Source organism: Oreochromis niloticus, linkage group LG9 (genome assembly GCF_001858045.2).
Source record: "Oreochromis niloticus isolate F11D_XX linkage group LG9, O_niloticus_UMD_NMBU, whole genome shotgun sequence".
In the NCBI taxonomy this organism is placed as follows: Eukaryota; Metazoa; Chordata; class Actinopteri; order Cichliformes; family Cichlidae; genus Oreochromis; species Oreochromis niloticus.
The window spans coordinates 11,916,692-11,938,289 of NC_031974.2; the positions used below are offsets into that span (position 1 = coordinate 11,916,692).

A 21,598-nucleotide genomic window follows, 5' to 3' on the forward strand; every position below is an offset into this window, starting at 1 on the left:
AATCTTAAATGTCACAGGGAGTACAGTGCACGTGCTAAAAGAGAACTTCCAGGTAGTGATCCAAAAATAACAACCAGATGCAAGATGTCTGACATGCTCGAGAATATGACCTTGAACAAAAAATCGACAAAACTGAATCTGGTAGTATTTTGTTTTTATTTGTTTGTTATGGACTTCCTGGAATACTGGAATTTTGTTCATACCATGAAGGTGTTTTTGTTTTATATTCTACAATGATTCCGAGAAATCATCCATCCATCCTACTTGCAGGGAAAGAAACATCTTTCCTCTCCCCGGCCACCTCCTCCAGCTCTTCAGGGGGGAACACAATGGCTTTCGATCCATAGGTCTGGATCATGGAGGCAGCAGTTTCAGCAGAGATACCCAGACCTCCCTCTGGGGTTTCCTCCCAGTGGAACATGCTCGGAGCATCTTACCTAGGAGGCGCCCAGGATGTGTCCTGGTCAGATGCCCGAACCACGTCAACTGACTGCTGGCTTTACAATCCCCCTTCAGAGGAAGTTCACTTCTCTCTCTATCATGTTTTGTAATCACTGCTCAGGCTTTGTGACCACACATGAGGGTAGAAATGTAGATTGACCAGTATATATACAGCTTTGCTTTTACGTTGAGCTCTCTCTTCACAACAGATCAGTAGAAAGTCTACATTGTAGGTGATGTTGTACCCGTCTATTGGTCTATCTCCCTCTCCACTCTCCCTTATGAACAAGCTCTTGAGATACTTGGGGCAGCAACTTTCTTATCCAGGGTGGACACTCCACTTCACTGACAAGGAACCATGACCTCAGATTTTGAGGTGTTAATTCTGATCCGCAAACCACCTGAGTGTGAACTGGTCAGCATTTGACAAAGGCAGCAAAACCAGAAAGCTATCATCAGAAAGAAGAGATAAGATCCTGAAACACTGAACCACACACCTTCCATTCCTGAGCCCTGCCTACAGAGTCTGACGTATTGCTGGCAGTGCAGACCGAGCTTTCACGGTGCTTGTACAGGAACCATACAGCCCTCAACAATGGGGCAGATACTCCATACTCCCAAAGCAACCTCCATAGGACACTCCAACATATGTAGTCAAGTCCACAAAACACATGGAGACTGGATGGGTAAACTTCCACACACCTTCAAATATCCCTGAGAGGATAAAAAGCGGGTCTAATGTTACATGACCAGGATGAAAACTACATTTTTCTTTCAAATCCAAGGTTAGACAAAAGGATGGACTCTCCTCCCCAGTACCCTGGCACTGACCTTCCCAAGGAGGCCCATAGGTGTGAAGTTGGAATACACCGCCTGGTCACACTTCCTGAAAAAAGGAACAACTAGCTCAGTCTGCTTGTTTACTTTCTAACACACAAGTTAAGTGAACTCCAACACTGACAAAGCAATAAATCAAAAATATTGATCATGCAGTGACCTGTCACAAGTGATTTTAATATTCTAACGACAGGATCTGCCGTTTTAAATTCCAATTCACAGTGCACACAGAATTATGCCTGTTCGCATATTGTTGGAAGTTTTTTGTGCAAAAACACTGTTTTATGCAGGGCTGTTGCTGAATGCATCAACTCTGCATCTGCTTTTTGATACTCTGGTATTTAAATTGTTTTCTCATGGATTTTGTTTCTATGTATGCAATTTAATCTCTTCTCTTCCAAGAAACAGGGCAGGTGCCTCCAACCAGCAATCATTTAAAAATGTTAGTCTTTTCAAGACAACTGTAATAAAAGGCAGCGGCAGTGTGAAATATGCAGGCTTTCATAGTTGAGAGCCTCATTTGTATGTTGACTGCGAGAACCTAGACCACTCTGAGGGGACAGACCTAGTTATTTGGTCACTGTGCTAACCTCAATAGGCTCCAAGCCTAACAGAAGCACTACACATATTCCCGTCCTCATAAAAGATTTGTAAAGCCAGCCGTGGAGGATTTCCAAACTAGACTGTATTGTTTGTATAATGCTCATATTCCTACCCTTGCACAGAATGTTAACATAATACTGCAAGCTGTTAATAATGGAATAGTATGAAATCTCATCACCTCCATGAATTCAGTGTGTAAACAATGTGTCATATTGGTACCAGTGGCCAGAAACTACAAATTTCCAACCTAATCAAAGTTCTTTTGGGCGTTCTTGCACATTTCCAAGAGTTTTTCCAACATATAGACATATCATGCATTCTGGGTTTGCTCAGCAACCGAATGTGGTTCCGGTTTTATGGCTATTTCTTATTGTATAATTACTCATCTGTACATACCAGGCAAATACTACCACATCAAATAATCATTGAAAGACAGCTTTTATTGTACACCTAGACCTTGTTCTTGTGTACAGGTATTTTGTGTATCTGATATAGGTAGCTTTTTTCTGTGTTTTGGCCTTTTGTGCACAAATAAACAGCGTTTTACATCCCTGAAGTGGAGCTTTTGAAAAATTATTTCTGTGTTCAGATGTGGAAAACAAAGATTATGTCTTGCAATGCCTTCATCTCCTTTTTTGATGTCAGATTTTGTACCATGTTATTGCTCGCAGGCTATTGCTTGTTATACTAGAGCTTTTGCAGTGGTTTTGACAGGACTTTTATGGTGGGATTTCATGTGGACTGAGATATTTTGTCAACATAAAAGCTGAAAATCCTCTTTTTAAAAAATACCTGTGTAGTTGCAGACGTAGCCCTAGTTTTTGGTTCATAAATACTTCAAAAGTTTGTCTTAAATCGCTTGAATTCTTGAATGTTGCCTGGATGTCATTGCTAAACTTTTCAGGGAGAGAAGAATGCAAAAATTGTTTGTTTTCTTTTTAACCATCAGAATAAAAAAATGAATACTGATCTTGATTGAAAAATGAGTAAGAACATCACAAAAGGTATACAGTGGCTTGCAAAAGTATTCGGCCCTCTTGAACTTTTCCACATTTTGTCACATTACAGCCACAAACATGAATCAATTTTATTGGAATTCCACGTGAAAGACCAATACAAAGTGGTGTACACGTGAGAAGTGGAACGAAAATCATACATGATTCCAAACATTTTTAACAAATAAATAACTGAAAAGTGGGCTGTGTGTAATTATTCAGCCCCCTGAGTCAATCAATCATATGTCACTGGATTCCAAAAAAACATTTAAAAAAAAAAAATGTACCTTTGATGTCTTATTGTACTAATCTGATCAATATTTCTTCATCTGTTTGAATGGACCTCTAACATGGAGATAACGTAATGGTTTCAACCGTGTTTGCTGGGTATAACGTCCTCGCTGTTCCTCCCTTGTTGTCAGTGTTGATTTTCCTGATGAACTTTGTGTTGCCTCCTCAGTCTGTTTGCCCTTCATTCCTGTTTAGTGTTTCTCTTTTCACCTTTTATTTCTGAAACTTTTGCTTTAACCAGTAAAGGCTCATCTTTTAATCTGAATTTTCATCTTGCCTACACGCCTTACATTTTGGTTCACCCTACACTAATCCATGACACATAACGCTGTCGTTTAGAGAATCTTGGATGAAAAGAGAAAGAACAAAAAGAACGTTTTTTTCTATATTTTTGTTCAGATCACTCATCAATACCGAATAAGTTCATCTTGATTATTTACTACTTAAATGTACAATATTTACATCTCTACCTAAGCCATGGGTCTCTCTAATCACTGAAAGCCAACCACTCAATTAGCACCTAAGCATTTCTTTAATAAGTGTGTCAGTGAATCGGGGAATAATTTAATTCACTTAAAAAACTAAAAACCTGTTGAATTATGGTCAAGACTTACTTGAGTATTGTGTTTTTTCTTTAGCTTGCAAGCATCTCCCCCCTTTTATTTCATCCCTTGAATATTTTCAGCTTTCTTCAGTGTCTTCGCTAACAAAGGCCATCATTCCTCCAGTTTAAAATAGAGTCACACCAGAGTGACAGAATGTGGGCGTTTAGTGGCTGCACTGGTTTGATTTCTGCTTCACCAAACCAGACACCGTCAGACAAAAACTGTCTTGTTTTCCTAAAACGTGTGTTTGACTGATATTCACTTCACTTGTGAATCGCCCTGGTTTAGCTTTGCGAAAACGTCAGGTTTAGAAGTGAAAAAGGTTTTGGTTGCCACACCAGGTTTCCTTTGATTCTGACTCGCAAGTTAAAGCTTTGATGATTTTCTTTGAATGTCAGCAAACCTCATGCTGGCAGATTTTCCTCATCTCTCACACACATATGCAAAGAAACAGGCTTTTGCACATAAATGAAATGCTGTCTAAAAAAAAATGTGTTTCACTTGAAGCATTTCATAAACGGTACAAATTTCCCCAAATCATTTGAAAATTCTTTAAAGGTTTAGAGCAGTTTGGTGGTAGTTTTTGATTCAAATTTAAACTTAAAGTGGGAAATATTTATAACAAGTTCAGGCATAAAGTAATATTTTTAATCATACATTAAAAAATTACATTATTATTAATTCAGACTTGAAAAGAAGTTCCTGACTATATTCTAAAGTTTAAATAAAATTATTTTTTAATTAGGGAGCCACCAAAAGTGCTGGGAACAGGTCCTGTATTTAAGTTTTGATGAATTTTATATGAAGCAAATTTCATTAAATTATCTAATTTTGTCTAATTAATAATTAATTTTCCTACTGAAGAGCACCTGTTGGCAAGGTTACTTTAGAAATCAAAGGAAGAGTGAAAGAGACAAAGACATGAGAGAGCGGGGGAGCAAAAACACCCGTTCCCTGCATAATAAGTAGAAGAGTCGTTTTTATGACAGTCCTCGGCAGGAAAAAACAACATTATTAGTATCTTGTGTAAATGCATGAAAGTCTTGATACTGATATAGTAGTATAGTACTGATCATACTAGTATCTGTACATGATGTCAGCTTTTGTGAAATGAGATGGAAACTGAGGCGTACCCTGTAACTATAAATAAACTTTGTCACTTAAGATAAAGTGTTTTTCAAATATAAGTATTGTTGTTCTTGATGCCCCAGTGTATTCTCCCCTGTCTCTTTGTTTCTGTGCAGGTCCCTTCAGGTGGAGTGCATCAGTGCACCTTGGAGCGCCTGTCCACTCTCCCTGCACCATCGTTGGCTGGCTTCTTGATTAGGTTTGGCCCAACTGATAAGACTGACTCAGTCTGTGTGTTTTTTAGATAAAGATTTATACTTTACTTTCAAATCCATGCCTCCCCTGTCATTTTTTATGTCTAATGAGTCGGTCCATGACAAGAAGAAAGGTAGAGATGCATCATCTTTATACTAACTTGCCTTATAGTTAATTGGCAATGCTTTTGGAGAGATTCTGTGTGTGTGTGTGTGTGTGTGTGTGTGTGTGTGAGAGAGAGAGAGAGAGAGAGAGAGAGAGAGTGGGTTGATTTTCGCATAAATGCCTCTGCTTCAGTGGCTTAATTGAAGCCAGGTGTCTTTGAGTAGTGCGCCCCTATTCTGGTCTATTTATGCCACTCTCGTCATTCTGGGGTATGTGATGCCAATATACCAGTATCAGACATCCTTTTCTGGTATCTAATTACAGGTAGGGGTGGGCTCAGCCAAATGACCTGTCGTCTTGCCCACCCAGTCAAAAGTAAAAATTTGTTTTCCAAATGGAAAAAGCAGCACAGAAAGTACAAGGACCCTTTTCTAACCTCTAACTGGGTTGGTAGCATACAGCCAACTCCAATTTCTCCTCTGACTCACCTTATTAAAATCAGAGGTACAAACACGCAGAGGTCAAAAGAAACAGATTGCTCTGTCTCAGTGTGCACAGGTGATCGACTATGAACCCAAAGCAACAATTAAACCACACATAGACACAGACAGACAGAATTTTTTCAACAGAATACATGTGCAAATCTTGATTCCTTCATTGGCTGTCGTTCTGTCATCACAAAGCTGCTGGACATGGATTCATATCAGAGATCATGTACACAAATGACAAACTCAGGAACTCAGAGTCAGTTAAACAAAAAGGTGCATTAAAAAAAAAAAAAGGTTTATTTTTGAGATGTGATGAGTTTCTAGAATAGTCGGTAGCTATTATCATGATATTTCCTAGCCTTAAAGGCAGCTCTTCTCTGAGCCCTTGGTACTTCTCCAGCTTCCCGTATTCCTTTTCCATAGGAAAATCCTATTCCCACATCCTATTCATGTAACTCCTTCCGCTGGGGATACTTGCGTAGTAGCATTCCAACAGCACCCTGTTCTCATCTCTTGCCCACTTGTGCCAGGAGCCCACTTCTCATAACTGTGTCCTGGTTCCTCAGCACCTAACATGGGCCTTATTAATCCAGGCGACGTCTGAGTCTATAGGGCTTTAGTTTTTCTCTCTCCCCCTCATATCTGAGGTTAGTATGGGGGGTCTAGCCTTACTGTATACAGACCCCCTGGTCGGGAGTCGAACCCCTGACTTAAAGTCCCATAGGAGTGTGGAGTTAGATTAGTTAGCTATTTTAAATTGGTGAGTGTGAACTGTTGTGTTAGTCTTGCGATAGTTTGGCGACCTGCTCAAGTCCACCCTGCTACCTTGAATTTGATAGGCGGGAGATAATTGACGGATAGTGTTTAGTGATTGCGATGAAGTATCCTGGGCAGCAAAACTTAAGATTCCAAGAAAAAAAATACAGAAAACTATTTTCTTGGAGAAATTCATCTTCTGAGACCCCTGAGTGCTTAAATTCAAAGAACTGAGTTTCACACCTTCAGATGATGTTCATACTCCCCTGGAGTGTTCACAAAGGTCAAAACAGCAGACATCTTTGTGTTACTGAAGAAACAGACACGTTTGTACAGTGTACAAATCTCTGAAAGTCACAGCAACATGTTGACTGGCCTCTGTCTGTGCATGGGTCTGTGCCAAATGCCAGGAAACTGTCCGTACTGGGAAAATGAAACAAGCTGTCCCATTGTGGCGGGTTGCCATTTTCAGACCCTATTGGCATGTCTACATTTCACTCACAACCTTTGAGGAGAAATGGGTCTGTGTTCTTATGGGTTAATACAAAGCTCACTGAGCTTACATAAAAAGTCTTGGAAAACACAAACCTCAGAAGGGGGGTTCGAATAAAACACAAGACCAAGAAATAAAGAGAAAGCCTAGGAGTAGACAGAAAAACAAGGAGAAGAGGGGGATGATAAACGCACAGATAGTTGAACACAGATAAAACTAACGAGGATGAGGTAGACTGAGAAGCACAGAGAACGTAAAAAAAAATCTAGTTTGACAAGAAACTCAAAGACAAACAGGTGGTGCCACAGAGAAAAGTATGAGTCACAGGAAAATGGGGGGGAAAAACCAAACCACAAAACCAAAATAAGTAAAAGCCAAAGGAAAAAACATAAATTAGACCAGAACAGTGAATTCAGCTTTCTTGGCACACTTTGAGCCCCCGAGTAACTCACTTACCACCTTTTAATGGCTACTTCCTGCAGGATGATGAATATCTCAAAAGAAGCAAAAGTTCCTCAGACATCAGCAGCCTCCCTGCAATCCAGATCTGGATCTGGCAGACAGCTTTGAGACACGCACGAATGGGAGATTGACATCTGAAAAATCTGCAGAAAGTATATGACGCAATCATGTCAACATGGAGCAGAACCTCAAAGATTTATTCCCAAAATCTCTGGGGAATCCACAAAGGCACAGAGACCGACTGTGAGCAGAGGGAGGCTCTACCCAGTATTAGTATAGCAACAAAGTGCTTGTTAGTGTATTTTTCTAACCACGAGTTGCAGAATAAGACTAATAGTCATATATGCCACATTTTCCTGTTCGCTCTTACTAAGAACTCCCTTTGAAATGATGACATGTCTCTTTGTGTGTTTGTCAAAAGTGGAGAGGGAAAGACAGCAGACGCAGCATCTAAGAATAAGCACAGCAAGCGCAACAGGAAATCTTTGACTGACAGAAAGGAAGGCTGCGAGCTGGAGACAGTATCATTGATTCCCATGCTTTTGATAGTTAGCTATCAAAAGCATAGCATAGCTTTTGGACCGTGAAATCAAGCTGTGACCAATAGGTCCCTATGTAAATTGTAAATATACAAACACACTTCTGTGGTTATCAGTCTGTGATTAGCCAGCAGATCAGACAGAGAGCTCAAAAGAGGAGGGAGCCCTTCCCCCTTCAGGCTGTAACATACTGATCTCTTGTCAGACAGCTTATGGATTTTCCGTTTCAATCCTGACACGAGAACTGAGTGATTTCTTTTAATTACACGTATATGTTAGAAAAATCAGGACAAATCCGAATGCCTTCACCCGTCACGCAGCTTTTAAGTTTGTTTCCCTACATGTTGTTGTGTAACGCTTTGATTGATGGTGCAGGTGTGACCGTGGCTAGAGCGTGTTACACACATCCACACATACAAACACCACCCACCGCTTCTTGTTTGAGGTGTTTGTCTCCCAGCCCGTTAAAGGGCGCTGTGGGTGATAAAAGCTCAGGCGCACTTAAGTCGCCGCGCCTGAAAAGGAGCTCACCTCTCCGGAGCGCACGGTGGAGGGGCGGGTCTAACGGGACAGAGCATCTCTTCTTTGAGTCCTCATTCATTCGCAAAGTCTCTCTCTCGGACTAGACAGCAGATTACTTACAAAAATTACCCCTTGCCTCGTTAAACGTGCTTCATGCGCGCAGACTGTGGAGACATCCGTGCGCCTTCGCCTCTCCAGATGAGTGAAAAGCACCGAGACCGGATGGTTCCGTCCCGAGGTACAAACTTCCGACTGGTGCAAACTTCGCGGCTCATCCCGGTATGATCATTTCCAACTTGAGCCTGAGCTGTGCGCACTGTCCCGAGGGAGTAGCCCGCAGCACGGAGGCGACGGACGCGTACGAGGAGGTATCCGGTTCCCTGCCCCCTCCGTCCCTGAGCCCGACTGGGCACCTTGTGGTGGCGGTGTGCCTGGGCTTCATCGGCACTTTCGGGTTTCTCAGTAACTTCCTGGTGCTCACGCTGTTCTGCCGGTACCGGGCTCTGCGCACGCCCATGAACCTCATGCTGGTGAGCATCTCGGCGAGCGACCTGCTGGTTAGTGTGCTGGGGACTCCGTTCAGCTTCGCAGCCAGCACCCAGGGGCGGTGGTTGATCGGACGCGCTGGGTGCGTTTGGTATGGGTTCGTTAACTCATGTTTGGGTAAGAGTATTTATTATTATCATTATTATTTATTGATTATAATTATTTTTAATTGATACGTTTCATTGGAGAATGAATGGCCAAAACAACAGAAGTATTCCTTTTAATTTCTTATATTGTCTAATCTTCGCTTTCCTTTAATTCCCCCCCTACAAAAAACGAAATACTTATAACAAATTTAGCCTGTGTGAAAAACTCATGTCAGCATCACTTTCATCCAAAGCTGTTTCACAGGCAAAATTAAATGGCAGCTTGCAATGCATTCCTCGACTGCAGCATTGGGCAACAGAAATTCGGCATGATTAACAGCTTAATTTTCCAGGTAATTTCATAAAACGATTAATATTAATTAAAGGAAATTCGAGTTTTGTTATGAAGGCATCATCTGTTGATGGTGTGCTTCCAAACTTCCCTTACAGGGACATAAATAATGCGATCTAGTGAAGAGGACTCTGTAGCTAGATTTTTTTTTTTTGCAGGGAGAAGATGACTGGCGTAGAAAAGATGAACGCTAAAATAATAAACATAAAACATGGAAAAAGCATTTCTGATCGCATTACATAATAAATCTGCTCTTGTTAGGCTCTTATCTGGATCCTCAGAGGTCTTGTCTCAGATTTGTGCGCACAGGACTGTTGACAGAGCTCTTCGCCAGTTCTGGGATCAAACCAGTGACCTTTCGGTTTCGGGGCAATCACTGTAATTACTGTCTGGGATTGATTGATTGATGTCAGCCCCATGTTCACAAACCAAAGAATCCTGATTTTCTACCCACTGGAGCGATGAAAACCAGGGAAGAACACCAGGATGATTGGGAGGTGATCCTGCTGTGCCAGAGTTTTTTCTCTCCCCTGAATGCAGTTGTTCATCTTTTGCACTAAAGGGACTTTCAAGTTTTAAGTGAACAATCAGTCTGCCCATAGACTTGAATACAGACCTGTCTTTACCTGTAAAGATAAAAATAAATACATGCAGCCTGCAGTAATTTTAAAGTTAAAAAATAAAGATAAAGGAATAATAAATTTATCAAAAGTAGTCCATTGTTTTTTCTTTCAAATCTGAACACGATGTACTTTTCATTATGGCTTTGCTGCTATTAAATCTATTGTTCTCCAATGCATAACTATTAAATCAGCTGTTTTTTCTATGAGGTCTGGAGTTACAGGTACACTGTTTCTCTCAAATCTGCTGTTTGCCTTTAGTCTTTAAGCTGAGGCTTGATTTGCAACTAGGTTCAGCTGTTACCTTCACAGAATCTGGGCTTCCAGTAAAGTGGAGTAAAGTAAAGTAAGCTGCTGTAAATTGCTGCTCTTAAATGAGCCCTTGTTTGCACAGTATGGAATTGCTTTTAAGTGCAGTATTGTTGTTGTGTTGATGCTCTTAATTTAGCTGTCTTCACGGTGGAGTGTGGACTAGAAGTAAAGCCACTTAGGTGTTGTTGCTTTTAAATCTGCTGCTGTTTGAAGGTCTGGACTACAAGTACAGTAAGGTGCAGTGGGATGTTGTTTCATGTTTTCTCGTTGGTTCCTGACCTTTAAGTTTTAATAAAATGTTGGTTTTAATTTATTTTTATTTGTATGCTGAACAAATTTTGCACCGTTGTTTCATCCTTAGGCTCTGAACTTGTAATGTGCAGTGAGATGTTGCTTTTAAAAATCAGTTATTTTCTCACTTGGAGTCTCTCTGCAGTGAGGTGTTGTTATTTAATCTATAGTGTGACTTCACTCCAGAGAGAGAACAAAAGTGTCACTATTAAACCAGATGTTTTCTCTAAGGAGTCTTGACAGCAAAGTTCGAGTGCTATTAAATGTGATGTTTCATTTGTGAAGTCTGAATTTGCAGGAATGTGCTGTTCCCCTTAATTTACCTGATTTGTCTGTGGAGTTTGGAGTGAAGTTTGGAAAGGTTTTGGCAGTTTTCTCTTTACATCTTGACTTGAACATAGTAAGCTGTTGCAGTTTCATCTGTGGAGTCTGAACTTGCTGTAAAGTTAAGTACGCTGCTTTTGCTCTTAATTTAGCTGTTTTCATGGTGGAGCCTGGACTTCCAGGAAGGTGCACTGAGGTGTTGTTGCTCTTAAATCTCTTTTCACTTAGAAGTTTGAAATTCAACCAGTGTAAGGTGCAGCAGGATGTTGCTGTTGCCTCTAAATATATTGTTTTGCCTTCTGAGTCTGCACTTGCAGGAAGGTGCAGTACAATATTGCACTTGACTCAGCCATTTTCTGAGTAGTCTAGTGTGATATAAGGTGCTCTACAGTGGAATTGTTTTCTCTTTGGAGTCTGGACGGTTTAGTGAAGTTAGTTGTCAAATCTCTTAAATTCAATTACTTTTTTATGGAGTCTGTCACTCTTAAATCTGGCGTTTTCTCTTTGGAGTCCTGACCTGCAGCATAGTTTCTCCCCCCTCAAACCACTTTCAATCTGGCCTGTGTTTTCTCATCTTTTCCCCACTGACCCAGCTGAACTTCACAGTTACTGGCCTGGTCAGCAGCTGCTCAATAAAGCCGTGGATGCTACAAGCATCACTGTCATCTATAATCTATAACCTATACCTATATAGGTATATAACCAATTTTCTGGTTATATATCTAGAACCAGAAAACTGAGCACTTAAGTTTGGACTGTAATTTTTTCCACTGGTGCACGTTCAGGAACAACAGTGGAATAAACAAGCAATAACCAAGAGGATCAAAACTGTACGTGACGGGATCAAAGGGTTGTCTGAAAAATTACACACACACAAAAAAAAAACCCTGAGTGAGATGCTTCAGAGATGTTTCAGTTCTGGACTGGTGCTGTTATTGGCTTTGCGAGGCTGCTGGAGTGGGGAGATGGGCACCCTGACATCAAAGAATTGAGTCGGGAGTGATTGATGACTTTTTGGTTTGAATTGATCAGACAAGTGGAAAAACAAGGAAATGTGCAGCCCAGTATGGACAGACGGTAACCTCACATCATACTGAGTGAGGCTTGTGGTATTTATTTATAAAATGCTGTGGGATTTGTTTCTTTCATCTCGAAGAGGAGTCAGAGCTCAAGCTAGACTGTGGAATAAAATGGACCTCGAGGAGGAGCTTCAACTTGAATTGTGTTGTCTCTTTAGAATAAATAGTTAGATATAACCCAACAAACAACACTGTCTGCCTTTCACAGAAAAGTAATCTTTTCAGATGCTTGGAAAGACCTTATTTCTGGCAAAACTGAGGTACTTGTGTTTGACCCTGACAATTTCTCTAAGGAGGTCAGCCATTACACCGGCTCCCTCTCCAGCAATATCATATCATCTGCTAAGAGCCTTGGGATCATGTTTCATCAGTATTTGGATTTTGAATCTCATATCTAATCCAGTCTTGTTGCCTTCATTTAAGAAACATCACAAAAATTAAACCTCAATGCTCAACTGGCCTGTCTCAAACAGACCCAAACTCAGCAGCTAGGCTTCTAACAAGCCTGGGAAATTCAGAATTTTAAAGTTTCATTAATAACATGTAAAGACCTACACGGCAGGCATACATACCAGGCCTGCTGAGATTTTATTCCAACATTTGGTCTCTCCAATCATCTGATCAGGGTCTTTTACATGTTCCATGCTCTTTCTTTGAAGTTGAAGCTCCTACACTTTGGAACAGGCTGGCTTAATTTAGTTTTAAACATCTGCTGAAAACTCATTTTGACTCATTTTCTTAATCATTCTACTCTTTACTTTTAGCTCTTGTTCTTGTATGTGTGAAAGTGTGTATGCAGGAATGAATGTAGGATTGTATGTTTGACTGTGTGGACATGTATACTTTAATGTGTGGTTTTATCCCAAATATAAAGTAATTTATAATGTTAAAAAAAATCTATATACATAAAGTTGTTATTATTATCTAAAAAAAAAGATTAGTGGATGTTTTAACATGACATTTGATTTGGTTATGATTTGATAGCAATCACATTTACAAAACACCTACTTGGGTGCACAGACTAATAGCTCCATGCACTGTGAATTTATTTATACCTGCAACTGGAAGATCAGAGCTTATTGTCTGCATGCTGTGATGTCATGGTGTTGCAGTAGTGGGTTCCAACTTTCTGGTTTTTTTGAGGAGTTTGCAAAGATCAGAGGATTCCCTTTCACTTTTCAACTAAATATCAATCTTTTCAATGAGTTTCTGCTGGGTGAAAATCTATTTCTATTCAGTGGATTAAATGTTTGCAACAGCTTAACACATTTCAGCAATTTGAATACATGTAAGGAGCTTCATACTGTTGAAATGCAGTGGCACAAAGTGATGGCAGAGTTCTGCTGTGTACTCTATTGCTACAAATTGTGATCTTGCCAGCCTGCATTAGAAGCAGTTCCAACTCAAAAAACCTAAATAACAGAATTGAAGAAATATATAAGAACTACCTTTATTTATCAGAGTGTTACTAGAAATATGTATTAGACTGGATACATCATAATTTATAGGGCTAGAAATAAGCCACTCAGTTTGTCGAGACTGATGTGAAAACAGAGCTGAGACCTAATTTCATCCCCTGTCTGGGTGAGCTGAGGTGAAATTCTGTCTGTTTGTTAATTCGCTAATGAGACATTGTCTGCTCTGATGCACGCACAGCAGAGCTACAGCGGTGATGGTTAGCAGGCTTGTCATCAAGCCTCATCAGGTCACTTTTGCTGGAATAAGGTCATTCTCATGAAGTCACTGACAACCATTTTCTCTTTTTCTCTGTCTGATGTTGTTGTATTGTTTCTCTGTGAACAAGCCAACACTGATTAATGGGCAAGCTAGTGGAAGTGTATAATTGGGTAACAGACATGGGAAAGACTTTCTATGACTTTAATTGTAAGTTTATTGGATGTTTGTGCTCTTGTGAACCTGCTTTAATGCACAAACGTGTGCATGTTATTCAAGAAATTATACTCAGATCAGATTAACTGTGTTGGGGGAATGAATCATTTTCTGAAAGAAATGTGGAAGTAGTGCTAATGTCACTTATATTCCACCGGTCTGTGTCAACTTTGGCACTGAACATTTTTTCTGTTGCAGATTAAACATATTGGACAGATGAAGTAAATAACATTGATCACTTTGTTATAACAACTTCTGTGGTTCTAGAATTCATATGGCTGTGACTTTGGCACTTATCACTCATTGAAACATGTTGCAGACCAAACACGCTCTCCCATGACACTCCCACACAGCAGTAGAGAGCCTCAACGGTATACAGTTTTTAAGACAGATACAGATATTTGGTGATTTCAAAATCAGATATTTAGATATATGTACAATTTTTTGTCTTTGACACAAAACATACACAAATTTGAGGGAAATCTATTTGTGTATGCAACAGAGAGTGCCCTCTGGTGGACAAATGATGCAACATTAACAGTCATAATGTGGTTGAAGGGTGTTTCTCTAATTTACTTTTTGAATTTTCTCTTTTTGGCGCCAGTAGATCAGCAAATAGCTAATATCAGCTAAATCAATCTGCAGATGAATCAGTCGGGCTATAGACAGCAGTGGCTTCCCCCAACTGTTCAGTGGAACTAACTACAACAACACAAAAACTGCTCAGGACCACCTGGAGGTACTCAAGGCAACGGCACACCAAAGATTTCACGAATGCACTGGAATAAGCCCGACCCACAAAAGCTGAACTTACAGGAGTCTTACATGGTAGAAATTAGCAATTAATATTGTAGTTGTCAGCTTGAGTCACACTTAGTGGACCTATTACAATAATTTCCAGCTACATCCACTCTTAATATCATCACAGAGCCAAGAATAGAAAAAACAGTCTGAAACTGAGTTTGAAGCCTGAGCTTTTGGATTACTCTCACATATAGAAATGTCTCCCCTTCAGAGGTAAAACATTTAGTGGTCTAATGGATTTGTTATATCTGTGGAAACTTTTCTTTTCTTTTCTTTTCCCTATTCTTTTAATCTAATAGTGCTTATATTGAAATTTTACAATACGTCCCCTGTTTAAAGTTTACAGATGACATGACATTTGCTCTCAGAAATGTGGTGGCAGAAATCAGACTCATAGAATCTCCTAACCTCATCAGAGAAACCAGGTTAGGTATTTACATAATGCTGAAGGAATTGCATACAGTAAACCAGTTGCTTACAGTAAACATAGTGCTGCATGTTGTGCTGAGGTGGCAGTGATGGGTAATGCAGAGAAATGAAGAAAAAAAATTATGTCAGCTGAAGTGTACGAGGAAGATGGATGGAGAGAGACAGCAGGAGTGAGATGAAGAAGGAGAAAGCGAGAGTGAGACAAAGGAAAAGAATGAGAAGAAAAAAGACAATGAAAGATGATTAGCTCCTGTGCTGACTCAGGCTTGGAATGTGGGGTCATTCATTTCACCATAAATCTATTCCACACCAATACGGAGCTGGATGGGGAAGAATCGGGCCTCAGGTGAAAATCCCATTAAAATGCATGTTGTAGAATCAAAGCCAACTTTTAGGGGCTGGTATTCTAACCAGGCTCCGAGTGCAGACTGTGCAGTCAATATAGGAAATGAATGGAAGATTTGTTGCCTTTAGAAGTTGCCCAGTTGCTGAGGTGGCAGACCATTCATATGAAGAGAATCCACTATATCATTGTGTTTTGTTTACCAGAGATTATGCAATTCATTTTTTTCCACAATACACATTTGGTTTTCATGTCCTTTTTCATGAGTTTTTATATTGTTTCCTAAACCAACAGTAAGATCAATGCTGTACTTTTACTGTGCACATAGATTGAATAATTATATAAAATATGAAAGAAATCACACTACAGAGAGTATTTAGAAGTGTTTTAAGGGGGTGACCAACAAGATGAATGTGGCGCAAGTATTAGATTTAACAGGTGACCCTTTTGGATGGATAGATGTCTGTGGTTCTTTCAGCTGGTCCCCCTTGTTTTTTTGGCAAATGACAAGTGGACAGTGTCGGCAGCAGAAAGCCTCTTCTCTCTTAGAAGAGGTTGGAAGCACAGCTTAGGTTTTCAAAGTTGCATCCAAACAAAGATTTCTGGAAGTATCTCCTTTGGAAAGGCAAGCCCAAAGTGGAGATGCTTGTCCATCATGCACAGCACCACTTTTGGAGTAAGGCAAACACAGCATGTCAGCACACAGGACCTGGGCAATTTGCATTCACTGAGTTGACCATTAAGTCCTTTGTATACCAAAGTGTTCTAGAGTCAAATGCGAAGCTATCTGCCTGACAGCTAAAGCCTGGCCCATGCATCAGAACAATGATCCTGAGCACAGCAACAAATCTACAACAGAATGACTTAAGAAGAAAAGAAGGTGTTGCAATGAAACAGTCAAAGTCTACTCCTCAATCATAGTGAAATGCTGTGGTGGGACCTTAAGAGAAATGTGAAAAAAAGTCATACAGAAAGAAAATATGGGCTAGACTTCACATTACTGTACATTTAAGAATATTGCAAGTTTCATTTATTAATTTCATTTAATTACATTTTATAATCAAATGTTCGACACTGGAGTCAATTGTAAATTACCTAAGAACTCAGAGAGATCAGACAGAATAGGTCTGACTCAGGAGTCAACCTTATGCCTAATGAAATGCTGTTTTTTGTTGTTGTTGTTGTTGTGTTTACCGAACTGCAGTATTTCACTCTTAAATGTTTTGCTTTCAGCCATGTTTGTAATTTGTCCTTTGGGGGCTGTTGTATTAAAGGAGTAAGCCTTTTCTCCCTGCAACTCTGACCTGGATAAGCAGTTAAGAAAACTGATGGATGGGAGTCTTTTAAATAAGAAAAAACACAGAGGGAGATAAAGAAAAAAAATAGTGTTGCAAAATTGTATTATTTTTCCTTGTCCAATTTTATTGTTATTCAGAAATAACTTTTATCTGTATGGCTCCTTTAGTGCGGGTTAATGTTGACACTAATGGTTAAACGTAAGCAGCAATACAATATTATTATCTCACAAACAGCTTCTTCCTCTGAGCCATTCAGAGTGCCAACAAACACCTCACCAATCTGAGCCATGGTCTGAGCATCCCTCATCACTCAGGCCACTCAAATACGGACTCTATACTCAGACCAAGTCCTTTGCACTGCTTCCAAGCACTTTGTTCGCCAATGTGTGTCTTTTCTATTGTGTGCCTTTCTCTTATTTTGTGTGTAGGACTGAGTCTCAGCCATTGCCTTGAGAAGGAAAAGTAGAAGAGCTTCTTGGTCAGGTATGTAGGAATTTTCCAACTGGGATGAAACCGCAGGGCAGATGCAGAACATGCCAGGGAGGGTTTGTCTCTAGGCTGGATTGGAAATGGTGGGAACAGAGTGGGAAAAGTCTTGTTAGACTTCCTCTGGTGGAAAATGGATCAGTGGATGAGGGGAAGTGTTCTCTCTAAACAGAGACAGACTGCTGCTGTGATGATACGGCTGTCACTATGACTTTAACCATGACTAAGCTTTATTAGTTATGATTCTTGCTCTGATTATTTTTTTAATGAGTCTGACTCTGTATGTATGCAGAGATGGTTGAGTGTTGTATTGAAGCTACTGTATGTCAGCAACATAATGAAGCACACAGGTTCAGACAGTAACAGCTGGATGTGTCCGTGGATGCCACCACATCAGCTGCTGGGTAAAGCAGCTGCAGCTGTGTTCACAATCAGTAGCTGCATACTGTTGGAGGCGAGGCTTTTAAAATGAGGAGTGAGCACAAAATCCACAAAGTGTAACATTAACCATTCTTTCCAATGTATCAGCAGATTGCTTCCCTGAACTTGGTACACAGTGAACTAAACTCACACAAGCTGTTTAGATCATTTTTATAAAACACTACTGCTGCACTCTGAAAAAATACAATTCAGGCATGCATTTTTAGGGTAAAAAAATGAAAGTAATGCAAAGCCAATTTGGCCAAAAAACTGACTTTGGCGACCCCTAGTGGTGACTTTAAATATATAGCAATTAAAATATTTGTTTTGATTTTTTTACAGTGTCTTGGCTTTTATCAAGAACTTTAAACTGATATTTTTTTTTGTTTTTGTTTTAGTACAGAGTGTAATGAAGTTTCTGTCTGACCTGGAAAACTACATATCTGAAGTGTCCATGCTTTATCTAGCCAGTAATGAAAAGTGAGAGCTCTTACTCCCTCTTCAGCCACCTGCAAACACACACACACACACACACACGCACACACACGCACACACACACGCAGCCGCATCTTTCACAAGACATGCAAGCACCAAATCATTTCCATTATTTTCAAGACACTCACCCTTTGCTATTCCTCTCAACACATCATGCGCCCACGGCCCCAGTGTGCTGTCCACGCCAACATGGCATGGTTTCAGCCAATCAGAAGGCTTCATTATGCACTGAGGCACTGTGATTGCCTGTAATCAAAGTCTCTGTCCCAAGCAGACTCAGCATAATGGAGGTAAAGTGCCTCTGGACCAATACTTTAGCGTGTATGTGTTGATTAGCTCTGATTTAAGACTTAAGTCACTTCAGCAACAATTTTCTTTCATCAATCTGCAATTAACACAGAGGAAAGACAGCACATGGCTGTGCCGTCTGCAAATCAGTGTTTCTGTAAGTCGCGCTTTTTGTTTCTTTTTCATTTTTTGGTGTGAACAAGTTGTGATGATATTTTAAACAACTAGAGGATACAACGACTCAGGGTCTGTATCAGTCCACGACACACAACTTTTGCTGTTGAATAAACTCCATTTTTAGGCAACCGAAATTTTCCCAAATGAATTAGAGCTACTCGGTTGACAGTGATTAAAACTGTCAATAAATAATCTATCAGTTGTTTAGGCTAATTTTCATCCACAAATGTCAAATAGTTTGTTGCTTTCTTTTCTTAACCAAAGAATATATTGACTATGATTTGATTTAGCTGAGTTGTTCAGAAAAAAGAAGAATTTAAAGATCTTTTGAGGTTTCGTTAAATTGTGATGCAATGTGTGTTTCCAGTGTTGTTTGTCAATTAAGTACGACATTGTCCTTGGTGAAGAAAAAGCTTTTCAAATGTCCTTTTAGTTTTTTAGTTCTGGTTATCATGAAACTAATCTTCTGACTGAGCTTGAATGGAAATGACTACCTGCAGTTCGAATAGTCAGTGTTCAGTAGTTTTTAACTTACTGCCAGTAGCAAAAAATCAAAACATTGAACTGAAGAAGAGGAAAAAAACAGTATGCAAATTTTAGTTAGCCAAAAGAAATGTGAGCGATGAATACTGCTATTTGGATTCCTTGTAACCCGTGTTTTTGTAGCTACAATTGACTGCTAAATGCTAAAAGTGATACAGAAGCACTCACTGACGGGGGTATGTCTGATTGCACCTGCTCAAAACATGGCTGTGCAGAATGGACAGATTATAGGTTGCCGCTTTATCAAGAAGCAGTCATCGAAACAAGATGAGGGACTGAAGTGATTTCTCACAGGAAAACAAAGGCAGAAACAATCATTTTAATTTAAACATTGCCACCTATCTTTACCTTTCATACCATTTCAAAGGCTTGTTTGAGGGTTAAACCTGGGATTACAAGGCATGGGAATTCATAAATATGAATGAATGTAGAAAGTCAAATAACAGTGAATGTGTGCGTATGTGTGATCCTCCCACTACACACAGAGTGGAGTAGGCTGAAGGCCCTGTAGTGGAAAGAAAAAGAAAGAAAGTACAAAGAAATAAAGCAAAGGGACAAAAACATTTTGGTTCGGTTGACATATGATAATGCCTGAAATAAACACCTGTGGATGAACAAAAAGCTCAAACCTTAGTGCGCTCCAAGATGTACAAATTGAAATAAATCCAGCAGGGCTTTGCCATCACAGTAACTGTAAAGCTTTCAAGGCAAATGCCAGCTGAAGACATTCATTTTCCTCTGTTTGTGCCCCAGCAATGCAAAGTTAAAAGCTATTAAGATAATCAAAGCGAGCAGAAAATTGACATGACTTTGTATCTAAATGTATCAATCATTAACTCTGAGGGAAACAGAACGCAGATGCTCCAGTTCTGAGGAAAGCTTTTTCATTCTCCTCTGCTCACTGACTCCCAAAAGCCCAAATATTCAATATATTTGCTTGATATCTGGGTCTGACCACTTGTTCTGAACTTCTCCCTCCTCAGGTATTGTTTCCCTCATCTCCTTGGCTGTTTTGTCCTACGAGCGCTACTGCACCATGATGGCGCCGACTATTGCAGACGGTAGAGACTTCCGCCCAACACTGGCAGGGATCTGCTTCTCCTGGCTTTACTCCGTGGCCTGGACCGTGCCTCCGCTGCTGGGCTGGAGCAGATATGGTCCTGAGGGTCCCGGCACCACCTGCTCGGTTGACTGGAGGACACGTACGCCAAACAACATCTCCTACATCATCTGCCTGTTCACCTTCTGCCTCGTTCTGCCGTTCGGCATCATCCTCTACTCCTACGGCAAGCTGCTGCACGCCATCAGACAGGTGCGAATCTGCAAAGTAAATGTTATGAGAGAGTTTCCAAAGTGAGAAAATGAGCCTTTCGGGAAAAACGGAACACTAATTCTGTCATAAGATGTGACTATCAAGACAGTTGTGTGGAAATGACCCAGATTTGAGATGAGACACCAGCCAAAACAAGGTCATCTATACATTATGTGATTTATATGTAGAGCACAAGAGCGGTCCCTTATCTACGACCTCAACCGAGTCACGAGCGTATCATAAGCCTCTCTTTACTGTATAGCCTGAGGCTGCAAAGCTGACAAGAGAGCGGGTAACATGAGTACAAACATTTCAAAGACTTGAGCTTGAAAGCTGAGAAATTTGAATCACCGATCAGGTTTGACTTTTCAACAACCGTCCATTAAAGCTGCCAACATCGTTTTTCTTCTCTTGTCTTTAACTTTACGCCTTCGCTGCCGGTCGGGGAAGCTCGGGTCAAACAGCAGCTGTGAGTTTTCTTTTAAAAAGCATCTGAAGCCACATCATATGTGCCAGAGCATAATTGATACCTCGAAGCAGGAAAGAGCAGACAGAGAAAAATGGGAAATCATGACCTGAATTCTGGATGACAGTCATAAATTGCGTCTTCATATTGCTGCTGAACCGGTGAACTGTTGTAACGGCTCCGGTTACGTCTTTCAAAAAGTCTGAAACTAGGTTGTGTGCTCAGTTTTTCCAGGTTTTTCCGTTTTAAATATTAATGGTTTTATTTACACTACCAATCAGAGGTTTAGAGTCTCTCTAGTTCAAGCATTTTGTGTGTTGTGTATTGTCAACATATAGAAAGTACAGTTTAGATGTTTAAGATATCATGTCACATTTGACCTCTATATCTATGACCTTGAAGGAGGTCAAATTCTAATACTTTTTCCTTAAAATGAAATACTACCTAGAGAGTGAACTCTGTCTTGGTGGAGGTTTATGCTCTCAGAGTGCTTCTTGTTTGTCATTTAAACATTTTCTAATAAATAAACTCCATCAAAATAAATTATTTATTTTCAAAATGAGTTTAACTTCCCATA

General features: G+C 40.1%; 1 protein-coding gene across 2 annotated transcripts in view; it reads left to right on the top strand.

Moving 5' to 3' along the window:
* The first annotated feature begins 8,134 nt into the window (after nt 1-8,134).
* tmtopsb (teleost multiple tissue opsin b) overlaps nt 8,135-21,598 on the top strand; it is a 44,351-nt gene continuing 30,887 nt past the window's right edge. For both annotated transcript variants that reach the window (XM_003439291.5, XM_005449069.4), the window contains exons 1-2: nt 8,135-9,123; nt 20,227-20,555. In XM_003439291.5, coding sequence (XP_003439339.1) covers nt 8,742-9,123; nt 20,227-20,555 — 711 coding nt within the window. In that variant the 5' untranslated portion in view covers nt 8,135-8,741. The remainder of the gene's footprint in view (nt 9,124-20,226; nt 20,556-21,598) is intronic.